This window comes from Canis aureus, chromosome 1 (genome assembly GCF_053574225.1).
Source record: "Canis aureus isolate CA01 chromosome 1, VMU_Caureus_v.1.0, whole genome shotgun sequence".
Lineage (NCBI taxonomy): Eukaryota > Metazoa > Chordata > Mammalia > Carnivora > Canidae > Canis > Canis aureus.
Genome location: NC_135611.1, coordinates 84,161,556 through 84,185,372, shown reverse-complemented (window position 1 = coordinate 84,185,372; position 23,817 = coordinate 84,161,556). Strand labels below are relative to the sequence as shown.

Below are 23,817 nucleotides of genomic sequence, written 5' to 3'. Positions count from 1 at the left end.
TGGAGTGAATTGGACAAACCTCTATCTCACTGAACATGCACAGAATCTTAACTCCTGAGAAAAGGTAGCTAACTCTTCATTTCCACATCATCCCTGATCCCGGGGAGAACAGGGCAGAGTTCATGGACATTCACTGCCTCTGCAGGTGGGAGACTATCCCCTTTGGCAGTCATCTGGGCCATACTCCCCAGAAACCCTTACCCCAGAACAGTGGGGCGCCCTCCCCCTTTAACATGCGCACTCCGCAGCCCAAGCTGGTGAAGGAATCCGAGGAAAACTAGGCTCTGACCAGCGTCTGCAACCCAAGTCCGGGAAACGGATGAAGGGTGTGCGATTGCCCAGAAAGATTCCATATCCTCCGCTCTTTGAGCTCAGTCTCTTTGTCCGGACTTCTCATGTGGTCGCTCCCTGGAGAGGGCCGCGTTTACTATTATTACCTTTTCTATTTTTCCAGGCAAGGACTCTTGCAAGTTCCTTTGGCTTCTAGCAGGAACTTTGCATACTGTATTCTTTGTGGCTCCCTTTGTCCCTTCCTCTCAAATCCTTTCTCCCCTTTTCACAACCGCAGCCTCTCAGTCCCGGGAAACCATCTCCTCTGACGGCCGAGCATCTTTCCAGGGGACAGAAGGCGGCCTCAGGCCCTGCTCCCAGGGGACCGAGGCTCGCTTTACCCCGTGCTTTAGGGACCTGAGCCTTGCGGGGGCCTGGGCGGGTTTGCAGCCGGCTCTGGCTCCGGGGGACCGCGGCACCCCCGTGCCTTCCCGGGCCTTGATATTCATAATAACCCTTACATCGAACAGAGATTTGCCTTTTATTTCTCGCCACGGGGTGTGGGAAATAGTAGGCAGCGCTCCATGTGTGACCACCAAGCCCTTGTGAGCGCTTAGGCTTGAAGATCGTCTGACACAGGACAGGACACGCTTTCTCAAATCCTTTGTGAAACAAAGCAGAAAATGGAAGAAAGGGTGGGTGGATGGACATTTTCAATATTACCTGTCCTAACTCAACGTTGGTGAATGCGGCTCTCTCTCTCACTGCCACCTGCTAGTCCTGCGTATCCTGGTTCAGAACTGTCCTGAATCCGGAGGCTCGTCTCTTGCATGACTTCTCACCACAGCCTGATTAATCTCCAGTACTCCCTCATGCCACTTCATCTTCTTTGTCTTGGCTAAGATCACCTTTGTAAAACAGAAACCTGACCATATCACCCTCCTGCTTCACAGCTCCCACTACCTCCCACTTTCCTTTTCTTTTTCTTTTTCTTTTTTTTTTTTTTTTTTAGATTTTATTTATTTATTCAGGAGAGACACACACACAGAGGCAGACACCTAGGCAGAGGGAGAAGCAGCAGGACTCGATCCCAGGATCACGACCTGAGCCGAAGGCAGATGCTCAACCACTGAGCCACCCAGGTGTCCCAGCTCCCAGTTTCCTAAAGATAACATCCATCTTCCTCAGCCTGGCTTACTCAGCTGTTGGGTCCTAGGTGCCAGTTTCCTTCCCCGGGCTCATTTCTCCCATCTCTCTCAAGCTCTCTGCTGCAAGCACTACAGAGTTCTTGCCAGAAAAGACAGATCTGATTTCAAATCACCATTTGCTAGCTCTATAAAAATGGGTCTAGAGTCACTCACTCTTTCCCTCAGTAAAAGGGAAATTGGTTGTAAAAGGTAAGGATTATAAACAGCAGAAATTATCTAGCTCCTAACTAGCTTTCTATCCATGCCTGTGTCTTTTCCATGTGCCAAACCCCCACTCAGACCAGACCAACAGGCATCTTATTTTTCTGCTTCCCCTAGACTGAGTTAGATACATTGTTCTTTGGGCTCCCACAATAACTCAAGGGCATTTATTACAGCATTATAAGATATATGATATGATATATGATACATGATATTGTAAGACCCTTAAAAAAAGACAATGTCCTTTTTTAAAAAATCTGTAACTTAACCTGGTATATAATCATTTTTTAAAAATGTTTGCTGAATGAGTATGTGAAGGCATTATGCTGGGCTTGGCAACCCAGTTCTTGAAAAGCACACATGATCTTGAAGGATATGGGACAAACAAATCCACACAAATAACCACAATGCAAGTGTGAGTGGAATAAAGACCCAGTCAGATGAGAATCAAGTATAACAGAAACTTATCCCTCTACCTGAGGACACAGGGAAGCAGGGAAATCTTCACAGGGAGTGCATGTCTGAGCTGAGTCCTAAAGCATGTGTGTGGATTTTACTTCCAATTTTGCTTAACCTGTCCATGTATTTATTATGCCCAACTTCTCCTTGTACCCCATAGGACCCCAAACTTTGGTGTCAGAAGGCTAGAGATTTTTTGAATTTTGGCCAGTAGCCCCCAGGAGATGTCATAAAGGAATAGATAAAGAGTTTTTCATACAATTTTGAGTGGCAGTTGTAGTTTTGCTTATAAACCCTGAAGCCTGTAAATTACTGACAAATCAGCATATCTTTGAAGATGAAAACAGACTACACCAAGAAGATAAAGGTTTGAAAGCTAGAAAGCCACAGAAATCTTATGTTTTCATTATATACTTACTGAGGAATAGATATGGGTTTTTTTTTTTTTTTGAGATTCTAAGTAATTAGACTGCCCAAGTGAAATTGAAAAATGATGAACCATGACATACCAATCTATTTTAATATGATGTATAAAGTAATTCCTGTCCTCTTTTTTTACAACATAGGAGGATATTCAATAAAATTTTGAATATAGGATTTTTTTAAGAAGAGATTTTAGAATGATAAGCAATGAAAGTCTAGAAATTCATTCAGCTCAATGCTGAATCCAATACATCCTATAATCATAATTTAGCATTCTGTAGGATCTTCTGTATCTAGCACTTAATGGTTCTGATTGAAAACCCTAATAAATATTGAAATATCTTCCTCCAGTAGCACTGATTCCAAAATTAAACATCTCTGTTTTGTGTCAATTGGAGTCATCCCATTGCTTCTCTAATGAGAAATTCTATAGTACATCCTAATAATGATCATTGTGGCTACCATTTATTCAGTGTTTCTGATATACCAGGCAATGGGCTATATAAGATTTTTTATTTGGAAAGCTCATTAGAGGCACAAGCTTACATGTTTTTATTCCCTACATCACCAAAACTCAACATACTTTATGCCACATATACCAGAAGCTTAGCAAGGTAAAAAGAAGGTACCTTGGGGTGCCTAGGAGGCTCAGTTGGTTAAGCATCTGCCTTCCACTCAGGTCATGACCTCAAGGTCCTGGGTTTGAGCCCCACATCGTGCTCTCTGCTCAGTGGAGAGCCTGCTTCTCCCTCTCCTTCTACCCCTCCCCCTGCTTATACTCTCTCTCTCTCTCTCTCAAATAAAGAAAATATTTTAAAAAAATAAAAAAAGAAAAAGTTATCTCAACACTGCTTTGGGAGTTATCCTGAAGGAATGAAATATGTCTATTTAGAAAGAACAGAAATTGCATTTGAAATGGCATAACCTGAAACACTAGAAAAATTCTATTTCTGTATGAGCCAAGAATAGTTATCAGGCAGAAAATTTGGTCTTCTTCATTCTACTCATCCTGCCCATATTAGAATTCCTGTGTACTTTGGTTCCCAAGATCTCACGCTCTTGATATGCTCAAAAAGCAGAGGGGATTTGAAGGAAACCTCCTACCAGCTCTGTCTAACTGTAGGGGACCCGTTGCAGGTTTTTAAGGAGAGCTGTTGTGTCTGGTTCAACTTCTATACTTCCAAAACCAGAATGTTCAGTTTTAAGAAACATTGCCAAATACAACTCATTTGAGATGAATGGCCCAAAAGACTGACTTTGTTTGTTCCTACTTTTTTATGAATGTAATCATTTTCTCATCTTTAACATTTTTAAAGAAAAATTTCATCTTATAAGAAATTAGAAAGGAGAATATAATGGTCACCATGACCCAACTTCAATAATTATCACCTCATGAGTCAATACTATTTCATTTATATCCCCTCTCCCATTATTTGTCATATAAGATATGGTTCCAAAGTCCAATCTACAAAAATATCAGAGTGTCTAGCCTCTGGCCTTCTACTCTCTTCTCTTTCCTTTATAGAAAATTTATCTTTTTAGATTGTTTTATCTTCTCTTTAAAAATATAAGCCATTGAAGTTATATTTAAATTCCCTTTTTCTGGGATAAACAGTGGGACTCTAGTGATTTTCAAAATACTTTAAAGTCTTTGGGTTATAAATGTCAAGACTGTTAGTGGACTTCTAGGCTGAAAAGCAGGAAATATTGTCATTAGTATTTATTTTAAAAACAATCATTTGAACACTTTACAACTTTTAAGGCCTCAGGTTTCTGACTCAAGGGGGAGGAAAAGGTGGTAAATTTTGATTAAAAGACTTAAAATTGAAGGGCATATGGGTGGCTCAGTTGATTAAGTATCTACCTTCCACTCAGGTCGTGATCTTGGAGTCCTGAGATCTCACCGGAGTCTGGCTCCCTGCTCAGCAGGAATCTACTTCTCCCTCTCCCTCTGCCCACCCCACCCCCCACTTGTGCTCTCTCTCCCACTCTGTCTCAAATAAGTAAATAAAATATTTTTTTAAAAAAGACAATAGGGGGGGATCCCTGGGTGGCGCAGCGGTTTGGCGCCTGCCTTTGGCCCAGGGCACGATCCTGGAGACCCGGGATCGAATCCCACATTGGGCTCCTGGTGCATGGAGCCTGCTTCTCCCTCTGTCTGTGTCTCTGCCTCTCTCTCTCTCTCTCTCTCTCTCTCTGTGACTATCATAAATAAATAAAAATAAAATAAAATAAAATAAAATAAAAAGACAATAGGGGATAGATAGATAGATAGATAGATAATAGATAAATAGATAGTAGTGTTAAAGACACTCATGCAATTGGAGTGTCTCCGAAGGGATTCCTGTAGTAAACATTCGCAGCTAGTGTCTTTGCAGAGTGAGAATTTATTCACAACCCCTCAAACTGATATTCCTTCTCACAGATCGAATTGCACAGAACATCATTAAGTCCCATCTGGAGACATGTCAGTACACCATGGAGGAGCTACACCAGCTGGCATGGCAGACACACACCTATGAAGAAATTAAAGCGTATCAAAGCAAGGTACTTTGGGAAAGCAGGAAAATGTTTTCCCTGGGATTTCTCTATTTCTGGCTTTCTCAAACCTCAGTGTTACTGACATTTGGGGCTGGATAATTCTTTGTGTGGGGACTGTCCCGTACACTGTAGGATGCTTAGCATCATTCCTAGTATCTCCCCATGAGATGCCAGTAGCAACCTCTTGTACACTGTTGTGACAATCAGATATTGCCAAATGTTCCCTGGGAGGCAAAACCACCCCAATTAAAAAACAGTGCCCTATTTGAGGGACCAGGGAGCCTGTGCCCACATCAAATGACTTTAGGATTTTTCATGGTGGCTTCCTGGGGCCAGCCAAGGAAGAGAAACAGTTGAGAAATTATAGCAGTAATAATAGTTGCAAATTTGTGCTACAAAGATATGCAGTAAAGCATCTTAAATGTTTTTTCTTGCCCTACATGTTAAAAAGGACCAAAGAGAAAAAAGATATCTCATTATTATTATTTTTATTATTACTTTGTGTCCATTAAAGAAGTTTTTAAGAGAATTTGCTGTTATATAGTCATATTACTTTCGTTTGGGATTGAGAGCCACAATTATAAGAACTACTAGCAAATGAAATTTTAAATAAAAAACATAAATGTGTCTATATCTAAATATATGAGGGGCATCCGGCTTAGTCAATCAGTAGAGCATGCAACTCTTGATCTTGAAATCATGAGTTCGAGTCCCACATCAGGTGTAGAGATTACTTTAAAATAAAATCTTAAAAGATATATAAATTAATAAATATATGATTACAACATACTGATTTTTCTCCAATGGAATAATTAAATCTTACCACTTCTATATAAATAAGGAGACAAAAGCATAGATATTATGATGGTCAGTAAAAGGCAGAATTCATACACATGGATTTATGCTTCCCATTCCAAAGAAAATAACCTAAGGATCAAGAGACATTTCTGAGATTTTAAATTACTTCAGAGAGTGATTTGACTTGAAGACTTTACCTTGTAAAATTCTTTTTATACCAAAAAGTCATCTCCATAAGTTCTGGATACAATGCAAAAATCGTACAAGTTTAGTGTTAGGTGCACATGAAAATAAGCATCTAGAAGCCTGGGAACAAAATCACTCTTCCTCGATGCAAGAGTTTGTTTTCACAAAATGGACAAAGTTTGTTTGGGATAAAGAGTAAAGAGACTCTAAATATCTATCCTTACATATTATTACAATGTTTTCATTATTCTAGTCTCAGCACATTGACAACTGTGGCATATCAAGGTTCAAACATGTCAGAACAATATGTTGGAAAATATTGTCTACCTCTTTTAAAGGAATTGGGTAAATTCCGGCCTTGGGCCCTAAGAGAAGCACTGATAGGGAAACTGATTATTTCACTGACTTTCCAAGATGTTCCTTGCTCTGTATACATTCTGTGTTTTCTCTCTTGAAGTCCAGGGAAGCACTATGGCAGCAATGTGCCATCCAGATCACTCACGCCATCCAGTATGTGGTCGAGTTCGCAAAGCGGATAACGGGCTTCATGGAGCTCTGTCAGAATGATCAAATTCTGCTTCTGAAGTCAGGTAAGCAAGGAGAAGATCCATGGAGGGCCTGTTTTAGACCAGGACGTCGTCAACCCTTCCGTCAGTGTTGGTTCTGGAAAAATCTCCCTTCCGATATGTGGTTCATTTTTACCACCCACACTATCAGCCAACTCCCAAAGGAAACTCCCGGTAATAAAAATGCCCTGATACTCATTCAGTTCCCTTTTGAAGTCAAATACAATTTTGCTTATTGAAAGTAGAGCTATTAATTGCAGAGGTTGAGATACCCAGCCTGACAGGCAGTGCAAGTAATTAGCGTGTCAAGGTGGCTGAATTGCTGAGCTAGCTCTAAAACGCACTACTTGCCTTCTGTTGGGGGGAAAAAAATCCAGGCTAGCAGAGCTCTGCCTCTGTGGTCATTTCCAATCATTTTAATGAGGATAGCCTGCAGCCAGTATACACCCGGAGAAACTCCCTGAGTTCTAATCTTTCCCTCCCTTTCTCTCACACATGCTCTCTGACACTCACACAGTCACTTAGGAGGTAGCTCAAGAAACTCTGTATATGACTGACTTTGCAGATGGTATTACTCAAACAGCAAACAAATTTTCCTTCTTGACCTTTCTTTGAAAATATAAAATAAGAATCATCCTGGTGTTTTTTAACCTCCATGGACCTGGGCCATAGTAATAATCATAACATATATACATGTGTGTGTTTGATAACACACATATATGTTCGTGTTTACCCATGACGTCTCATTTAGTCTGATGACATAGGTATTATTTCCATCTTATAGGAGGAGGGGAAGATTCAGAGAAGTGAAGGCTGCATTCAATATCACAAAGCCAATAGATGGCAAAGCTGGTCATACACTGAACCCGGGCAAGACAGAATAATTATAAGTTGCTGCTGCTGCTTCACCACATGATGAAAGTCAATACAAACCTTGACTCAAACATGACCTTGATCTATCAGTTATCTATTGTTGGGTACAAATGACCCCAAAACCTAGTTCAAATGACAGTGATCAGTGATTTCATTCCCAAAACCCCAGTGTGAGCAGGGCTCAGCAAGGGATGGCTTGTCTCTCTGCTCCATGTGGTGTTCACTAAGGCAGCTTGATTGAGGGTGGGAGGATCCACTCACAGAGTTGGCGGTATTTGTTAGTGGAGTCTAGAGATCAGCCAAGGCTCCGGGGCTGCAGGCCCCAGTTCCTATCCAGGCATGTCAGCCTCTCCACAGACGGCGTGGACTTTCTTAGAGCATAGTTGCTAGGTTTCAAAAGCTAGCACGCCAAGAGAACAAGGCCAAAGTACATAGCATTTTTCTAGCTTAGCTTTAAAAGTCATGCAGTGTTATTTTCCATTCCACCCTATTCGTCAAGGCAGCCATGATGGCCCACCTGGACTCAAGGGTAGGAGACATGGATCCTTCTTCCTGATGGGGGAGTGCTAAGGCTCTTGAAGAGCATGTGGATTGGAAGATATTTTTGTGACTCTTTGAGGAAAAAAAAATCTGCCACATTTGATATGTGACCTTGAGCGAACCTCTCTAGATGGTAGTTTCCTCCTTTCAAAATAAAGAGATGGACTAGAAATAATGAATTCCAAACTTATAATTGCATCAGCAGCATTAGAGGAGCTTAATGACCATTCTAGGCATCATCTGAGGCCCACGGATCTGAATCTCCTAGAAGGGAACCCAGTTCACTGTATTTATAAGTGTCAGATATAACCGGTGACAAAGATGGACACTGGAGAACCACTGCATCATATAATCTTGCAACATCTCTGGCTGCTTAAAAATGTTGACTCTAGTATAAAAGGCACTTAGTCTCCTTAGGCCTCCTATAACTCACCCATAAAAAAGGGCTAATAAAACTCACCTGAAATGGCATTGTATGGAGCAAATAAAATAAGGAATGTCAGGATCCAGGAAAGTGCCTTCCACCTTATAAATACACAATAAACGGTACCTATTATTGTTTTTGTCAGAAAAGCACTGTCTTTTAATTAAGATTTATAAATCCCCTTCTATGTGTTAGCCCCTGTGCCAGGTGACATATAAGGGAAAGCAAAGAGAAATCAGCAGATCAAAGAAAATAAGGCCCAGACATAAATATTAAGTGGCAGCATAAGAAAGGCACCATGGACACCCTTGAGCCACCATGGGTGTAGCCAAATCACCAGTATAGAACATCAGTAAATGTTGAAAGGGCAAAACAAAGGCAGCAAACTGATTCATTCAATAAATACGTAGGAGCACCTGGATGGCTCAATCAGTTAAGTGTCTGACTCTTGGTTTTAGCTCAGGTCATGATCTCATGGGTTGTGAGATTGAGCCCCAAGTGGGCCCATCCTTAGCAGGAAGTCTGCTTGAAGATTCTTTCCCTCTGCCCCTCCCCCCAGTCACACAACCTCTTCCTCTCACTCAAATAAACAAATAAATCTTTAAAAAATAATAAAATAATACCTTCTATATGCCAGGACCTTTTCTAGACCCCAGTGATATAATAGTAAGTAAAATCACCACCATCACCTATGGCTGCTGACAAGGGTCCTGTTCTGTTTGGGCTAACAGTGAACTCAGAGGAATGCTAGCATCAAGGTTGAACAAATTCCTTCGTGTGGAGACTTCCCCCAGTCTTTGATCTGTGAATGCTGATTATAACTCTCCAAAGTGACATGATATTCAGCATTTTGCCAAAACTCATTTGCCCAAGAAAACTTCATTTCAAACACACCAGATGTAAATGGTGCTCCCAAGAAACACCATGAAGGAGTCCCTATGTAAAGTCATCCTGTGCTGAAGTATACATGGAGTGTTGTCAAAACTGAAGCAGGGAGCAAGTTTGGCCAATAACAAAACTTCTACAAAGTTAAGAGACAGACTTTTCTGCTGCAGAGCTCCTTGTGAATTCAGAAGTTGAAACTACCTTTAATATTAGTCAAAAAAAGAGAGAAAAATATGTATGCTCAAGACAAAATCAGAGAGAGAAACAAACCATGAGAGACTCTTAATCATAAGAAACGAACTTAGGGTTGCTGAAGGGGGGGCATTGGGAGGATGGAGTAACTGGGTGATGGACATTAAGGAGGGCACAAGATGTGATGAGCATTGGGTGTTAATACAAGACTGCTGAATCATTGAACTCTACCCCTGGAACCAATAATACATTATGTGTTAATAATTGAATTTAAATAAAAAAGTTTTTAAAAGAAAAATGTGTATGCTTCCCACACATGTTGTTGTTGCCCTCCATTTTAGCCACCTGTAAGGTGTATTTTATCTTTAATTCCAGACATAAACTTGAAGAAAGCTTTATTTTTTTACTTGGGAAGGATTCTTGAGGTATTTCTGAACGTGTGCGTCTGTGTCTGCGTGTGTATGTGTGTGTGTGTGTGTTTTCAAGCTTTTTTAAAGTCTCTTGGCCTATATACAATAATAACTTCTTTATTATCACACATATATACATATTTTCTTTATTTTCTTATTCATAGGTTGCTTGGAAGTGGTTTTAGTGAGAATGTGCCGTGCCTTCAACCCATTAAACAACACTGTTCTGTTTGAAGGAAAATATGGAGGAATGCAGATGTTCAAGGCCTTAGGTGAGTTTACCTTTGATGGTGACATAATTTTCTTAGCTGTGGTCAGTGTCTCCACTTGGATCGAAGGTGGGAAGTGAAATGCCTTGATTTCTGAATGTGAACTAGCATCTCATTGGATAAGGGCTGGACTAGGTGAGCCTCCAATGTTTTTTCTAACCCCTTAGATCTTAGATCCCAGTTATGCATCCTATTATGAGGGGCAGGAGAGGACAGTGGACACTGTCAAAATCAACCATACCTCATCCAGAAATCAACGAAGACCAGTTCTGAAAGAGCTGAGATGCATTCTAGATTATTCTTTGTAGGTTCAACTTTTATTTTCCCTTCTATCTTACTGCCTCACAGAGTATATTAGGCAGACCACTGGTGGTCCACGGGTGATCTCTTAAGTGTCTTCTGTAAATTCATAATCATTAGTTAAGATATTTAATTAAAAGAAGAGCTCCTTCACTTGCTTCTTACCCACAGCAGTGACTTTCTACCTGTTAATTCATGAAGTTCTGGGAGCACAGGTAGAGTGGGTGTCAAGCTGCCCCAATGATCCCCAGACCATTCCTGTGGGTGGGCATGCACAGGGTCAGTCTCTGGGAGTGTTGGGTATCATCCACATGTAGGCATCAGTACACAGTGCAGATAAGAACATTAGCAAAGTTGGGCCGATGCCAGGAAAGGTTTTAACAATTGACAGTTCCATTTGTTCCATATCTGGCCCATGGACATCGCAGAAGGCTGGTGCCCTTTCACCTTCTGTGCTGTCAGTTGATAGGGTAGCCAACAGCAAGTCTGTCTGGCTGGCAATGTTTCCCTTCTAAAGTTGATATACATCCATGTCATCTACAAGGCTAGATTTTCAAGAAAGGAGGAAAAGCCTTGGCAAGCAACTTGGGTATATTTCCAGCCTCATAAAATAAACATTTACCAAGGATCAGTGTAGGGATGAAGCATTATTTTGCCAAAATTCACAATTGCTAAGCAACTGACCTACGAGGCATCCATCAGAAGGTAAAAATAAATGAATGCCTGCCCCTCAGTGAGATTTTCAGGGAAGTTACCAACTCAAAAGCTACCTCCTCTTCATTCTAAAAGGAGTTTATAACATCTCAGCTTGAGGCCTCTGGACATTCTACATTGCCAAGTTCCAGCACCACGAAAACTGACAGTCCCTGGCCCCTTTTACATCCTGTTTTCAGTTTTCTCCGAATGCTCTCTCTACTGAAGAATCCCCAAACCACTTACTTAAATTTTTTTTAGTTGGAACTAATTTCAAATGTACAAGATTAGGTTTAATTTATATAATCCCAGTTGAGTATTACAGTGGGCACACACCATTCCCATCAGCCCCTCACTGGTAATGTTAACTTTCAGTACTAGATGGAGATGTTGCCCAGTTTCCTCATCCTGTAATTATTAGGAACTTGGAAATATCTTTGCCTCGTGTGCCAATCCTTGAATACCCTTCTGATTATGGGGCTTTTCTTTCTATTGCCCCATCCCTTTCAAGTATTCTCATTTAATTTGCCTTCTTTTATAGGTTCCGATGACCTAGTGAATGAAGCATTTGACTTTGCAAAGAATTTGTGTTCCTTGCAGCTGACTGAGGAGGAGATTGCTTTGTTCTCATCTGCTGTTCTGATATCTCCAGGTAAGGAGGTCTGAGGTCCTGTCCTTAAGAAAATTTTTTAAAAAATAAAAAAAATTAAAAAAAAGTTTTTCTGTCTTTAACAAGTATTACACCTACCCAATCCTACATACTCAGAAGTAATTTAAATTTTCTTGAGCAAGCTTGTGATATTTATGGACAATTCAAAGGAAAGTAGCCTTAAGTTAATTAAAATGACTCATTTTGTCCCACAAGCAAAAGTAGGGTAAGTAGTAAGGGTCACTCCAGATCCAGATAAACAAAAGGTTTCCTTAACAGATTAATGAGGATGAATGACGGCCTAAGTTATGGTTAAATTCTACTTTGATTTTAAGAATAAAGGACACAGAAAACAAATGTCCAGCAAGGTGAAACTTAGTAGAAATATATTTAAGTGAAAGATCTGGCATGAAGACAAAAGTAAATAAAATGTACACCTTCTCCTCTTTAAATAACTCTTGTGTTGGCTTTTCCACCCAAATTAGCAATATTAGAGGCTTTGAAAGGAAGTGAGGACAGCAGAGGGAAAAATTACTCTAATTGAAGACTGGAAAAGAAAGAATCTCTGATGTGGCCGCAGACATTCCTACACAGAGATCTGACGTCATTTATCTCTGTGACCTTAAACAGTTGCCCCCCAGACAGAGACTCAGTCTCCTCATCTATAAAGTAATAGGTTTGGACTTCATTATAGTAAAGATCATGGAGCATCTGAGTGGCTCAGGCAGTTAAGCATCTGACTCTTGATTCGGCTTAGGTCATGATCTTCAGGTCCTGAGACTGAGTCCCATGTGGGGCTCTGCCTTCAGCTCTGAGTTTACTTAGGTTCTCTCCTTCTCCCTCTGCCCTTTCCCTACCTCCCCCCATGTGTTCTCTCTCTCTCTCTCTCAAATAAATAAATAAATCTTAGAAAAAAAATAAAGATCATGTCTAGCTCTAAAATCCAATAAAAAATACCAAAATTTTTAAAGAAGGTAATATGTGGTATTTATAGATCAAGTAGAACCACAGCAATTGAAATGCTATTTAAAAGTATATGCCAGCTCAAAAATATCTAGAATCCCAAAAAATACATGGCTCCTTCTTCAACTAGAATGAGAACTCAGAGTCGCTCAGCTGTCTGCTCAGTTAGATTTTGGGTAAAGGGATACCAGTGCCATTTACAGTTCTTTATTGGAACATATTCCTAATAATTTTTATGGCCAAGAGACACATTCTTCCCACAAAATTTACCTTAGAGACTAGATCTCTTCTTATACCCTGACAGAGTTTTCAGTAGGGCTGGAAGAAATTAATCTTACCTGTGTTTGCACATACCAACATGTCATTCCAATACCAGTTTCTACACTATTCTATTCTATTCTATTCATTTGAGAGAGAGAGTGAGAGAGACAGAGACAGACACAGAGCAGGGGTAAGGGAAGGGGCAGAGGAAGAGAGAGAATCTTAGGCAGGCTCCATGCCCAGCACAGAGCCTGATATGGGGCTTGATCTTAAGACCTTGAGATCACAGTCCACATTGAAATCAGGAGTTGGATGCTTAACCGACTGAGCCATCCAAGTGCCCCACAGCCTCTACACTTTTTGTCAGTGAGGCTGTATCTAATTATTTTTAAATTTTATGAAGATTTTTAAATTTGCTTCTGTTTTTATTTAACCACGTTACCAAAAATGGAAATTATCACTTGGCATGCTACTACTAACCGTTTCTTCTGTGGCTCTGGCTAAAATCAAGTTGTGCCTTTAGGCTTTTTTGTTGTTGTTGTTGGATTTGGGGGGTGGTTTTTGTTGTTTGTTTTGAATCCTACAAAGGTTTCCAGACCTGGAAGCATAAAGATCAATGGGAGAAATGACAAGAAATAGTTATTTCTGAGAGCAAGTACATGCCAAATAATTTTCCTCCATTTTCTCATTGCATTTGATCGTTTTCATGGAATATAGTTAAATATAAGACTCATTCTAAGCCTGTGGGTCTGTGATGAGGGAGGTAGTTTCTTCATTCTGGTTCCTGTTCGGTCAAAGAAAATGCTGCAAAATTTACTGTCTTTGTTAGGAATATCTCTGGTAAGTCAGTAAATTCCTAGCAGCAAATTCTTAGGACATGGCATATCCAACCTAAGCAATCCATGAAGGTAACTGCCCCAGACATACGGTAGGCCTATTGTTTATGGATCAGAAATCAGCTGACCTATGAGCCTTTTTCCGAAAAGAACGTACCCTAGTCATCAAATGCTACTGAGTTTGGAAGCATACCATTTGGCTTACTCTACCTTGTGAAGACTCTTCCAGCCCTGGTAGCAGACCCACACTCAGAGGCTTCTGAAGCTCCAAATACCTCATTTGCCACCGTGGCCTAGTGCCATATTCAAAAAGAGAGGAAAGACAGATGTTCAACCAAGGCAGTCTCTATTCGTGCCAGACTCCACCCTTCCCCCATTTCTTGTCATAATAGCCACTGTCTGCTCAGCTCCAGATAGTTTAGGGAAGGGAGAGGGAGGGGAACTTAATTTATTCTGATTGACAATTGTCACTGAAGGCTTTTGTACCCACTTACGTAAGGTTTGCTTAACTGGTGGCCAGACTTGTCTTTACCCTGGCTAGGATTACAGAATTGAGTTTCTCACCTGACCTGAACCGTGTTCAGGTGGATTGTTTCCAGGTTCTTTTCCATGAGTATTTGTTCAGCATTTGGAGACTCTTGATGTCTCTTCAGTGAAGCTCCAACCCGAGGCATTGATGCCGAGCTGAATTTTGTCACCATGGTGTATCAAGCTTCTAGGAAGAAAGGAAGGAAGAAGACGATTTAGGAAGGAAAAAAGAGAAGAATGTAGGATGGGAGAGAGGAAAGGAGGGATTATTCTATCCACCATTTAAAAATTCCATGTGGCAAACGGGCATACAGGACTAAATTTTTGAAATTAATTCATGGTTTATGCTTTGCATTGTAGCATAGCTTATAAAAGGGAAGGGGGATCCTAAATACCAAAAATATTCCTGTGCAATAGATTTTCTTACTTCTGTAATTAATTTTCTTCACAAGTCATTAACTTTTACTTTGAAAGAATCTAACTACATGTCCTAAAAAACAAACAAACAAAAAGAATGAGAGATGTAAATTGTCACAGGTAATAAGAAACATGCTGGTGTTTAAATTAGAACCATTGGGTGCTTCCCTCCATCCTCCTTTCCTGAGTCAGCGTATCTGGCATTACTGGCATCAGGGTATTTCTTGGAAAATATCTGTATTTATCTTAATAACTACATGTCTTCAGAAGCAAACTAGAATTAAGTGATTGAAATAGGTCTGAAACCCACCACCTTATATATGCAGGTGAAAGCTCACATTCCCCACCACCTTCTTACCTAATTCTTTGCCTTTATCAGACCGAGCCTGGCTGATAGAACCAAGGAAGGTCCAGAAGCTTCAGGAAAAAATCTATTTTGCACTTCAACATGTGATTCAGAAGAATCACCTGGATGATGAGACCTTGGCAAAGGTAGGTCCTCAAGATCACAGACCTACGATCACCAAAAGAAAGCACAGTGACGAGAAAAGGGCTAGTTATAAAGCAAGGGTTATCTCTCAGCAGCAACAGTTTCTGGAAGTTACCAAAGATGCATACATGTTGAGGTGCCCATTTTAAAAGGAGACTAGTAAATTATAGTAGATTGAGAGGAGAATGACTTTCTTTGGGAAGGATGATATTGATGGCTCTCAACCCCAGGCATACGAAGACAAAGGCTAGAAACTAAAGGTGCTTTATATGAGGAACAAAATCTTGAAGCAATGAATCAAGTCCTCAAAATTGACATGCAATGAAGGAAAAGACTGTGTCACTTCAGAAGCCAAGTGAGGGCCAAAGTTAAGAGTAAGGAGATTTGTATGCAAAATAAGAAACAACTATAAAATGCTAAGAATTGCTGAACAAAGGATTAGGCTAACCATTGTGAGGTAGTGAGCTCCCTGGCTTTGGTCATATTCTAGTAGATACTGCTTGGTCTCCTGTCAGGTGTGTTGTAAATCAGAGTCCTCTCAGAGTAGAAGGTTAGACTGATGACTTGTAAATTTTCCTTCAATTCTGATCTTTTCATACAAGATTTGCCCGAGGGTTCCTGCAAAATGGTGAGGTATCCCAGGGGCAAAATGCATGCAACCTGCCACCAATTTCTTGATTCAGCTTAATTAAGAATAGTGATCTTTAAGAAGAGTTCTGAGAAGAGATGTTTATCAGAGTAAAATTCTCATAAGAGGAAAAAGTAATTTTCTAATGATTGATATTCAGCATTATTTTAGATCTTAAAGCATCTTTGATTTCTTAAGAACTGGGATTTTTTTTTTTTTTAGAGGGCAAGCAACTAGGAAATGGAGCATATTTTGTGTTGAGGATGCTAGGAATCCTGGTCTCTATTTATAATCATTAAAACCCTCCCACAGCTCTTTAAAGGTCTTTATTTTTTTAAAAGGGGAAAGATTCTTTCAGAGATATTATCAGATATTACTTAGCACATAGAGAAATTCCTATTAAAAAGTCCATGAATTATGAATTAAATATGCTGTTTCATTACAGTAATGTTTGGTTAAGATAAACACCTCCCTAGGAGAAACATTTTTACACTATAGAGTGATAGTTCTCTTTGGTAGAGATCTTACTTTTTATGTAGGCAAGAACAAGTCACCTGCTTTCTGCACCTCAGTTTTCTCCCTGTCAAGAGCAAAGCTTCTGCATGCTTTCAGATACACCGGGCAGAAGAGATGATTATATACACATCTGTCTCTAAAATTACCCCACAGAAGATACCATAAATTCATCTGGTCAATTAATGGAGGGAGATGTTTCCCATGTTTTGGATCTCCCAAAGACCTTGGTCCCCATATCTACCATCCTAAAATTAAGGTCTTGATATGAGGATAATGAGAATTATCTTTTTTTTTTTTTTTGCTTCTGTACAGATGTCTTGAGGTTCAAATGAGATATGTATAAATCCTCATGCTTACACCATCTTCTACCTCCTGGTGTCCTGAGGGCAGCAATAGGAGGTATTTGGGGTAGAAAGGAAACAGAGAAATTGAAGAATGAAAGATATTTAGTGGCAACAAAAAACAAAAACAAAACACTGACTGTAGGTCACCTCGACTTTCTATTCTCTATCGTTAGTGGGCAAAGTACACAGTTCAGCCCTCTTCTTATAGAATGCTGTAAAACTGGGGACCAGAGAAAGCATTAGAAGAGGATTGTTTCAAAAAAAAAAAAAAAAAAAAAGAAGAGGATTGTTTCCTGTATCAAATTCACCAAAGCCAGACGACAAAGCATGGCTTCCACGGGGCATGTGTGCATATAGGGTTTTTATGTGGACCTTTGCTTGTAAGCCAACATTTTAATAGGATGCTTTGTGAAGTAAGGGGGAGGGACCATGAACCAGAATGACCACTGGACTCTGGTTGATCCCAGCCCTGAACTGTGTGGCTTTAGAAGAGTCTCTCTATTTGTCTTAGTCTTAGATTCCTCAACTGTCAAGTGCTGGGGGTTAGGGGCAGGAAGGAATGGGCAAGTGTCTCAAGTTCCCGACCACTTTAACACTGTAAGGACAGTGGTACCACCCACGCATAGGCACACCCTCTCATCAAGCAAGTACTCCCTAAAAGGAATCATTTTATTTGTAGCTAGTAAAAACTATTCTATACCATCACAGATTCTCATCTTTTCAGAAATGTTCCTTCTGCCCCCGTAGTCATGGAACTCTTCTGCCTCCATAAGGCCTCTCAAATAGTGGCAACCATTCTTAATATTTGTAATTTATAGACATGTTAAAGAATCTGGCAGATATCATGAAACCTATCTCGTGTGTGCACATACTTCTAGGGATAGGTTTCATTCAAGTCCAAGGACTCAGGTAAACCACAGTAAGTAGGGTAGATCTGCCTTCTGTGTAAGGCGTAAAGACTGTAGTGCCGACCAGGTTGACCCTGAATGAGTGATGGACATCAGGTGAGAGGGGCAGGGCTCCGACACAGTCACTGGACTTCATCCTGAGAGAATACACAGCCGTGCCCACTTCCTGAAATTAAAGTTCTAGTAGCAGTACCTTACACTTTTGACCAAACTTGGATACAGGGAAGGTGTGAAAATTAGGAATTCTGTATCCATTAACTAGAAGATTTCAATCCTAATGTATTAATCAGTTTATTGATTTATTTTTAAAACGTTATTAAAGAATCTAGTTTTCTTTCCTCATCAACTTTATGATAGTATATAGCACATTTATAATAAATCATTAGAACCCTTCCTAGCTGAGGGACCCTGGAAAAGTCACTTAACCTCTCTGTGCTTCAGTTTCCTCATTAGTAAAGTGTAACTAAAGACAATGTTGAGGTTATCTGGTTATATCACAGCAAATATAAGCAAGGTGCACACTCCATAATTATAGGTCTAGTAGGTAAGTGCTATCATTGTTGTGGACAAAAGGAATGCTGTTTTGGCAGGGAAGCTTTTATCCAAAAGGTGGTATATTTGAGTTAATCACTAGCGGAAGACAACTATTTCAGAAAAGGACATTAGAGGGTTGAGGAGGTGGAATATGGCCTTTCAAGTGATGGGGGAAGTGATAAGAGGTAAGAAAGTTTAAGGTATATTCAAGCTATGAATAATAATTAGATTTGGCTAGGTCCTGGATTTGAAAAGCCAGGAAATGGGATGATACTAGTCACTTTAATTAAGCTCATTTAGAAAGAAAGAAAGAAAGAAAGAAAGAAAGAAAGAAAGAAAGAAAAGAAAAGAAAAAAAAGAAAGAAAAGAAAGAAAAGAAAAGAAAAGAAAAGAAAAGAAAAGAAAAGAAAAGAAAAGAAAAGAAAAGAAAACCACAATATATATATTCTTAAGCCTCATCTGTTCTCTGAGCTTCACTTTTCCTGTCTGGGAAAGGAGTAGGTTGGACTGGATGGTCATTAAGGTTCCTTCTGTACAATGTTTCTTGGACTCCAAAAGAGAAAAACAAAACTTGCTCCTGACCTCTTTCTTCTTCCATCCCCCAGTGCTCGGCATGGTGCAGTCATGTTAGGGACTCTTTAGAAGTCTTACCATTACAGTGGAGCACCTGGGTAGTCTTCAGCTCGAGGTGTGATCCCAGGGTCCTGGATGGAGTCTCCCATTGGGCTCCCCGCAGGGAGCCTGCTTCTCCCTCTGCCTGTGTCTCTGCCTTTCTCTGTATCTCTCATGAATAAATAAATAAAATCCTAAAAAAGAAAAAAAAAAGCTTTACCATTACAGTAAGTAAAGAAATAGACTGATTTCACCAAGTCTTGAAGATTCAAATTCATACTTCGTGCACTCCGGTGACCTAGCATAGGCTGCTCTTCTAGGCCCAAAGCCGCAAAGCATGCAGTGTCTATGAAGCCGGCGTCCCAAGGTCAGCAGTCCCGTTGGGCCGTCAGCTGGGGCTCCGTCACCCTGCGCTTTGGGTGCTGATGTGACTCAGTCTGAACCTGTGGTGCTCTTTCTCCTCTCAGCTGGGACCGGCGTGAGCACGGCCGGGGTGAGTGAACGTTTGAACTGCCTGCCAGAGGCTGGCGACAATCCGGTTCTCTGTCCTATGGGCTTCCTTTATGACAGGTCACAAGAATCTGCCATTCCTCCTGCTCTGCCCAGAGGACGGAGGGCAAAGGAGAAAAAGGAGTCAATCTAGCTCTGGCCGGGTTGTGGCAGCGTCCTCACGGCCGAGGGCGAAGCCCGGATCTGGACACCTTGCTCACATCCCAGCCCTTCCCTACGTGCAGCCGCTGGGTCGGGGCCATAGCTGGAGGCTTGTTTGAACAAGTCTTCTCCAGACCATCCTCCTGTTGCATCTCCTGGATAATGAGTCGTGAAATACTGTTCGGTAGTGTATTTATTGGTTCCTAGCGCTCCTGCCAATATGCAACACTCCTGGGTTCTTTTTTGTTGATTTTTGTTTTTAGGATTTTATCTACTGATTCATGAGAGATGCAGAGAGAGAGGCAGAGACACAGGCAGAGGGGGAAGCAGGCTCCCTTTGGGGAACCCAATTCAGGACTTGATCCCAGGACCCCTGGGGGGTCAAGGCCTGAGCCAAAGGCAGAGATGCCCAACCACTCAGCCACCCAGGAGTCCCAATGCTCCTGGGTTCTTGCCCAAAGCTTTACCGAGAAGTTTAAAAGTAGCAAACTCCATAATGACACATATCCAGCAGGAAGGCATGGAGTGTGAGTCCAGTGTGAGTCGGACTGCCAAGCACCCTCACTCCGCCATATGCAGAGGAGAGCGCTGGTTTCTGTTTCACCACAGCTCGAACATTTCTGTCAGGGCCTTCAGTCCATTTCTCCAAACAGTGTTCAATTGCTTGTGCCTGGCCATGTGCCATATAGATGGGCCACACCACCCTTCTGGGTATTTTTAGACTCACAGTTCTGTGCTAGTGGAACTTCTAATTCTTCTATAGTTGTGGAGGAGTCTAGAGATGATGCTGAAGCTCAGACTCTCCATCAGACTTCTCTTCCTTCCTTTTCCTGGATGGCCAGGAAGTTATTACCTGTCCCCTGTGACTCTCTTCTGATCACTCTTTTTTTTTTTTCTTTGAATTCAATTTAATTAACATATACTGTATTATTAGGTTCAGAAGTAGAGTTTAGTGATTCATCAGTTGCATACAACACCCAGTGCTCATTACATGAAGTTCCCTCCTTAATGCCCATCACCCTGTTATCCCGTCCCCTCCACTCCTCTCCTCCCCTCCAGCAACCCTCAGATTGTTCCTTATAGTTAAGAGTCCCTGATGGTTTGCCTCTCTCTGTGTTTTCAGCTTATTTTATTTTTCCTTCCCTTCCCCTATGATCCTCTAGGTTTTGTTTTGTTTTTTTTTTTTTCTTAAATTCCACATATGAGTGAAATCATATGATGTATCTTCTTCATCCACTCATCTATCAATGGATATCTGGGCTCCTTCCATAGCTTGGCTATTGTGGACATTGCTGCTATAAACACTGGGTTGTATGTGACCCTTTGAATCATTATGTTTGTATCCTTTGGATAAATACCTAGTAGTACCATTGCTGGGTCATAGAGTAGCTCTATTTTTAACTTTCTGGGGACCCTCCACACAGTTTTCCAGAGTGGCTGTACCCAGTTTGTATTCCCACCAGCAGTGCAAAAGGGTTCCCGTTTCTCCACATCCTCGCCAACATCTGTTGTTTCCTGACTTGTTAATTTTAACTATTCTTCCCATTATTCTTTCTAAGCCTTTGCTGCCTGGGAAGATGTCCCACCACATCCCTTCATCCATAGGATATTAGTCTAAGATTGTACCATATTAATGAAAACAGAGTGGAGAGCTCAGGTCAACTGTGGAAAGAGACTGCCCTGGACTAGAATGGCTGTACCAGGTGGTGATAAATCTGGTTCTTTGATGTTCATCTCCTTCTCCGATCATCTGGAAGGTTCCAGCCTTCCCAGGGAGAACTGTGATGGGTTAGGCTGAGACAAGTACAAGCCAACAGATACACTAACTTCTTAATTCCTCAGTCTGTTTCTGGCGTAACTGTAGCACAACCGTATCATCAACATGGAGAGGGAAGTTTCTCCTGGTATTATAGAACCAAGTTACTAAATAAAAGCTGACAAGATGAAAGGCTTAGACAATCCTATTTCACATGTTCATAAGTTGAAATTTTACCATAAAGAAATCATTCCTGGTCATTGTCATAGGAATGGTACTCTTTTGATACAAATTTAGAAAAAAAAAAAAAAACATGTTGATTCACAGATAGAGCCTATGAAGCAAATACTGACTAGAGATCCATGAAAACTGCACAGGGTCATTTACACTGACATTCATTGCTTTCTCAATGAGGTCAAAATAGGCTATGCCCTGATTAATAATGGAATGTTTAGATCTAAAACCTGTTTTCTTCTTGCAAGACACTAGATGTTACACTGGAATTCTTAGTAGGTGGCTCTCAGGACTTGGGATCAATTTAATCTTGAGCACTTGAGGAGGCCCTACCCAGGTGATGAGCCTCCCCATTCCTCTTTCTATTTGACTAGGAACTTGTCTCATAATTCAAGTATTTTCTATGCTTTTTAAAAGTATAGCACATGCTGATAAGTTTTTAAATCATAAGTCCATATAGATAGCTCAGTGAATGATCACAAAGTTAACATACCCACATAACCACTGCCCAGGTGAAACCGGGCACCCCGGGAGCCCCGCTCAGGCTTCTCAGGCTTCCTCATGAGGGTATTTATGCTTTAAAATAACCCAAGGATAGGCAAAACTATAGAAAACAATTCAGCATGTTACCCAAGTTTTTAAATTCCAAATCCATACTCAAGGAGCATAGCTTTGTCCTGGGGCAGTTTTCTACTTCAGCACATGTTTATGATGAGTGTGTACTCTGTGCCAGATGCAAGGCAGAAAGTGGGGATCACACATGGCCTTGGCCTTGGGCAGTCTCCTTGCAGAGTTCCTGTGAAAGACCAGATTGCTTTGGTCCATTTTAGCTGTTCCAAGTTTGCTGGCATATGCTGCATGTCCACCACCCAGAAATGCCAGGGTTTCTCCATCAGACTAATGGTCTGTGAGTAAGAAGAGAGGTCTTGATGTGATTCCTCACACATCAAGTTGCCAAGTTGATGTATTCATTAGAATTCTTTGGTAACAAGTAATAGGAACCAACTCACACTAGTTTAAGCAAAATAGAAGAATGGAGAGATCGCTCATGGAACCTAAGGATGAAACACAGCCACCATTCAGGAAGGCACTAGAAAAGGGAGTTGGGAAGCCTTCATAATTCTCCATCCCACGTGTTTATCTCTCTTTAGGCATCTCCTTCATTCTTCTCCCTCCCTGAATACCAGCTAATTCTCCTTCCCTGGTCCACATGGTGAAACAGGGTAGCTCTTAGCTTCTTCAATTACTTGTAGGTTCTGCTACATTTAGAAAGTAACTTGCTGGTTCTCAGTCTGATTCCAGACTCCAGCCCCAACTGAGTGGGTGTCCGCTCTCACTTTAGTCAGTCCACTCAGCATGGAGGCCAAGGATGGGGAAAGGAGGGCCCAGGAGGGCTTACATCCTGACAGGTATCTCAAGTTCAGTATTACAATTCTGATCCACACATCCAGGTTTAGCTAAGCAAACACCCAGAAAAACAAAAGTGAATGGGCATGCGAAATCGATGTATTTAACCTCCCTTGACATGCCCGGTTTTTATCAGTGCTTCTGGAGTTTCTTCTATTGGTGTCAAATCAGTGTCTGCTCCCTGCTTCAGGCTGGAGGGCATCCTGATGGCCTGGAAGCCCCTATGGACAAGATCACTAGTTTTCCAAATGTACTAGTTATAAACGTACTAGTTATAAAATGGTGGATTTTCTCATAAAACTACCCTCTTGAAAAGAAGCATAGGATTATGATCCCTCCTCCAACAGCTGCTTTTTCTTCTCGTAGACCCTGTGGGTATAAGCCAAAGCTTCCTTCTTATAAGAAATGCTTGTCATGAGAGAGAGATATGAATGCGACAGTGCCTTTTACTAGACCCAGTGTCTCCCCCTGCTCGGGGGATTATTGAAACATGAAAATAATTTCACGATTATTTGAAATCAACTACCCCCTCCATCTCCAAATGCTTGTGGATCACTTCCCTACCTGTTTAAAAAGTTGTTTAGCCATTAACTGCCACTGAGGCTCCTTTAAGCTCCCTTTGAAATGGAGGTTCCCCAGCTGCAGTACATAATATTAATGAGCAGTAAGTGACTGCCTGCTGCTCCCTCCACCAGGCCCTTCTGGGCTCTAACACTGCCACTGCCTCTTCGTGCCCTCCTGGCCCTTCATGCCTCCGGAGTGAAGCACGTCCCCGGCCCCATGTCTAGCTCCACAGCTGAATAGATGCCTCTAAACTGGCCTCCTCCAAGAGCACACAGGTTAGG

At 41.2% G+C, this 23,817-nt stretch overlaps 1 protein-coding gene across 2 annotated transcripts in view; it reads left to right on the top strand.

The window, feature by feature from the left end:
* The window catches only part of RORB (RAR related orphan receptor B), a 200,718-nt gene that overhangs the window by 161,567 nt on the left and 15,334 nt on the right, over positions 1-23,817 (top strand). For both annotated transcript variants that reach the window (XM_077906831.1, XM_077906822.1), the window contains exons 5-9: positions 4,987-5,108; positions 6,544-6,676; positions 10,141-10,248; positions 11,780-11,890; positions 15,272-15,384. In XM_077906831.1, coding sequence (XP_077762957.1) covers positions 4,987-5,108; positions 6,544-6,676; positions 10,141-10,248; positions 11,780-11,890; positions 15,272-15,384 — 587 coding nt within the window. The remainder of the gene's footprint in view (positions 1-4,986; positions 5,109-6,543; positions 6,677-10,140; positions 10,249-11,779; positions 11,891-15,271; positions 15,385-23,817) is intronic.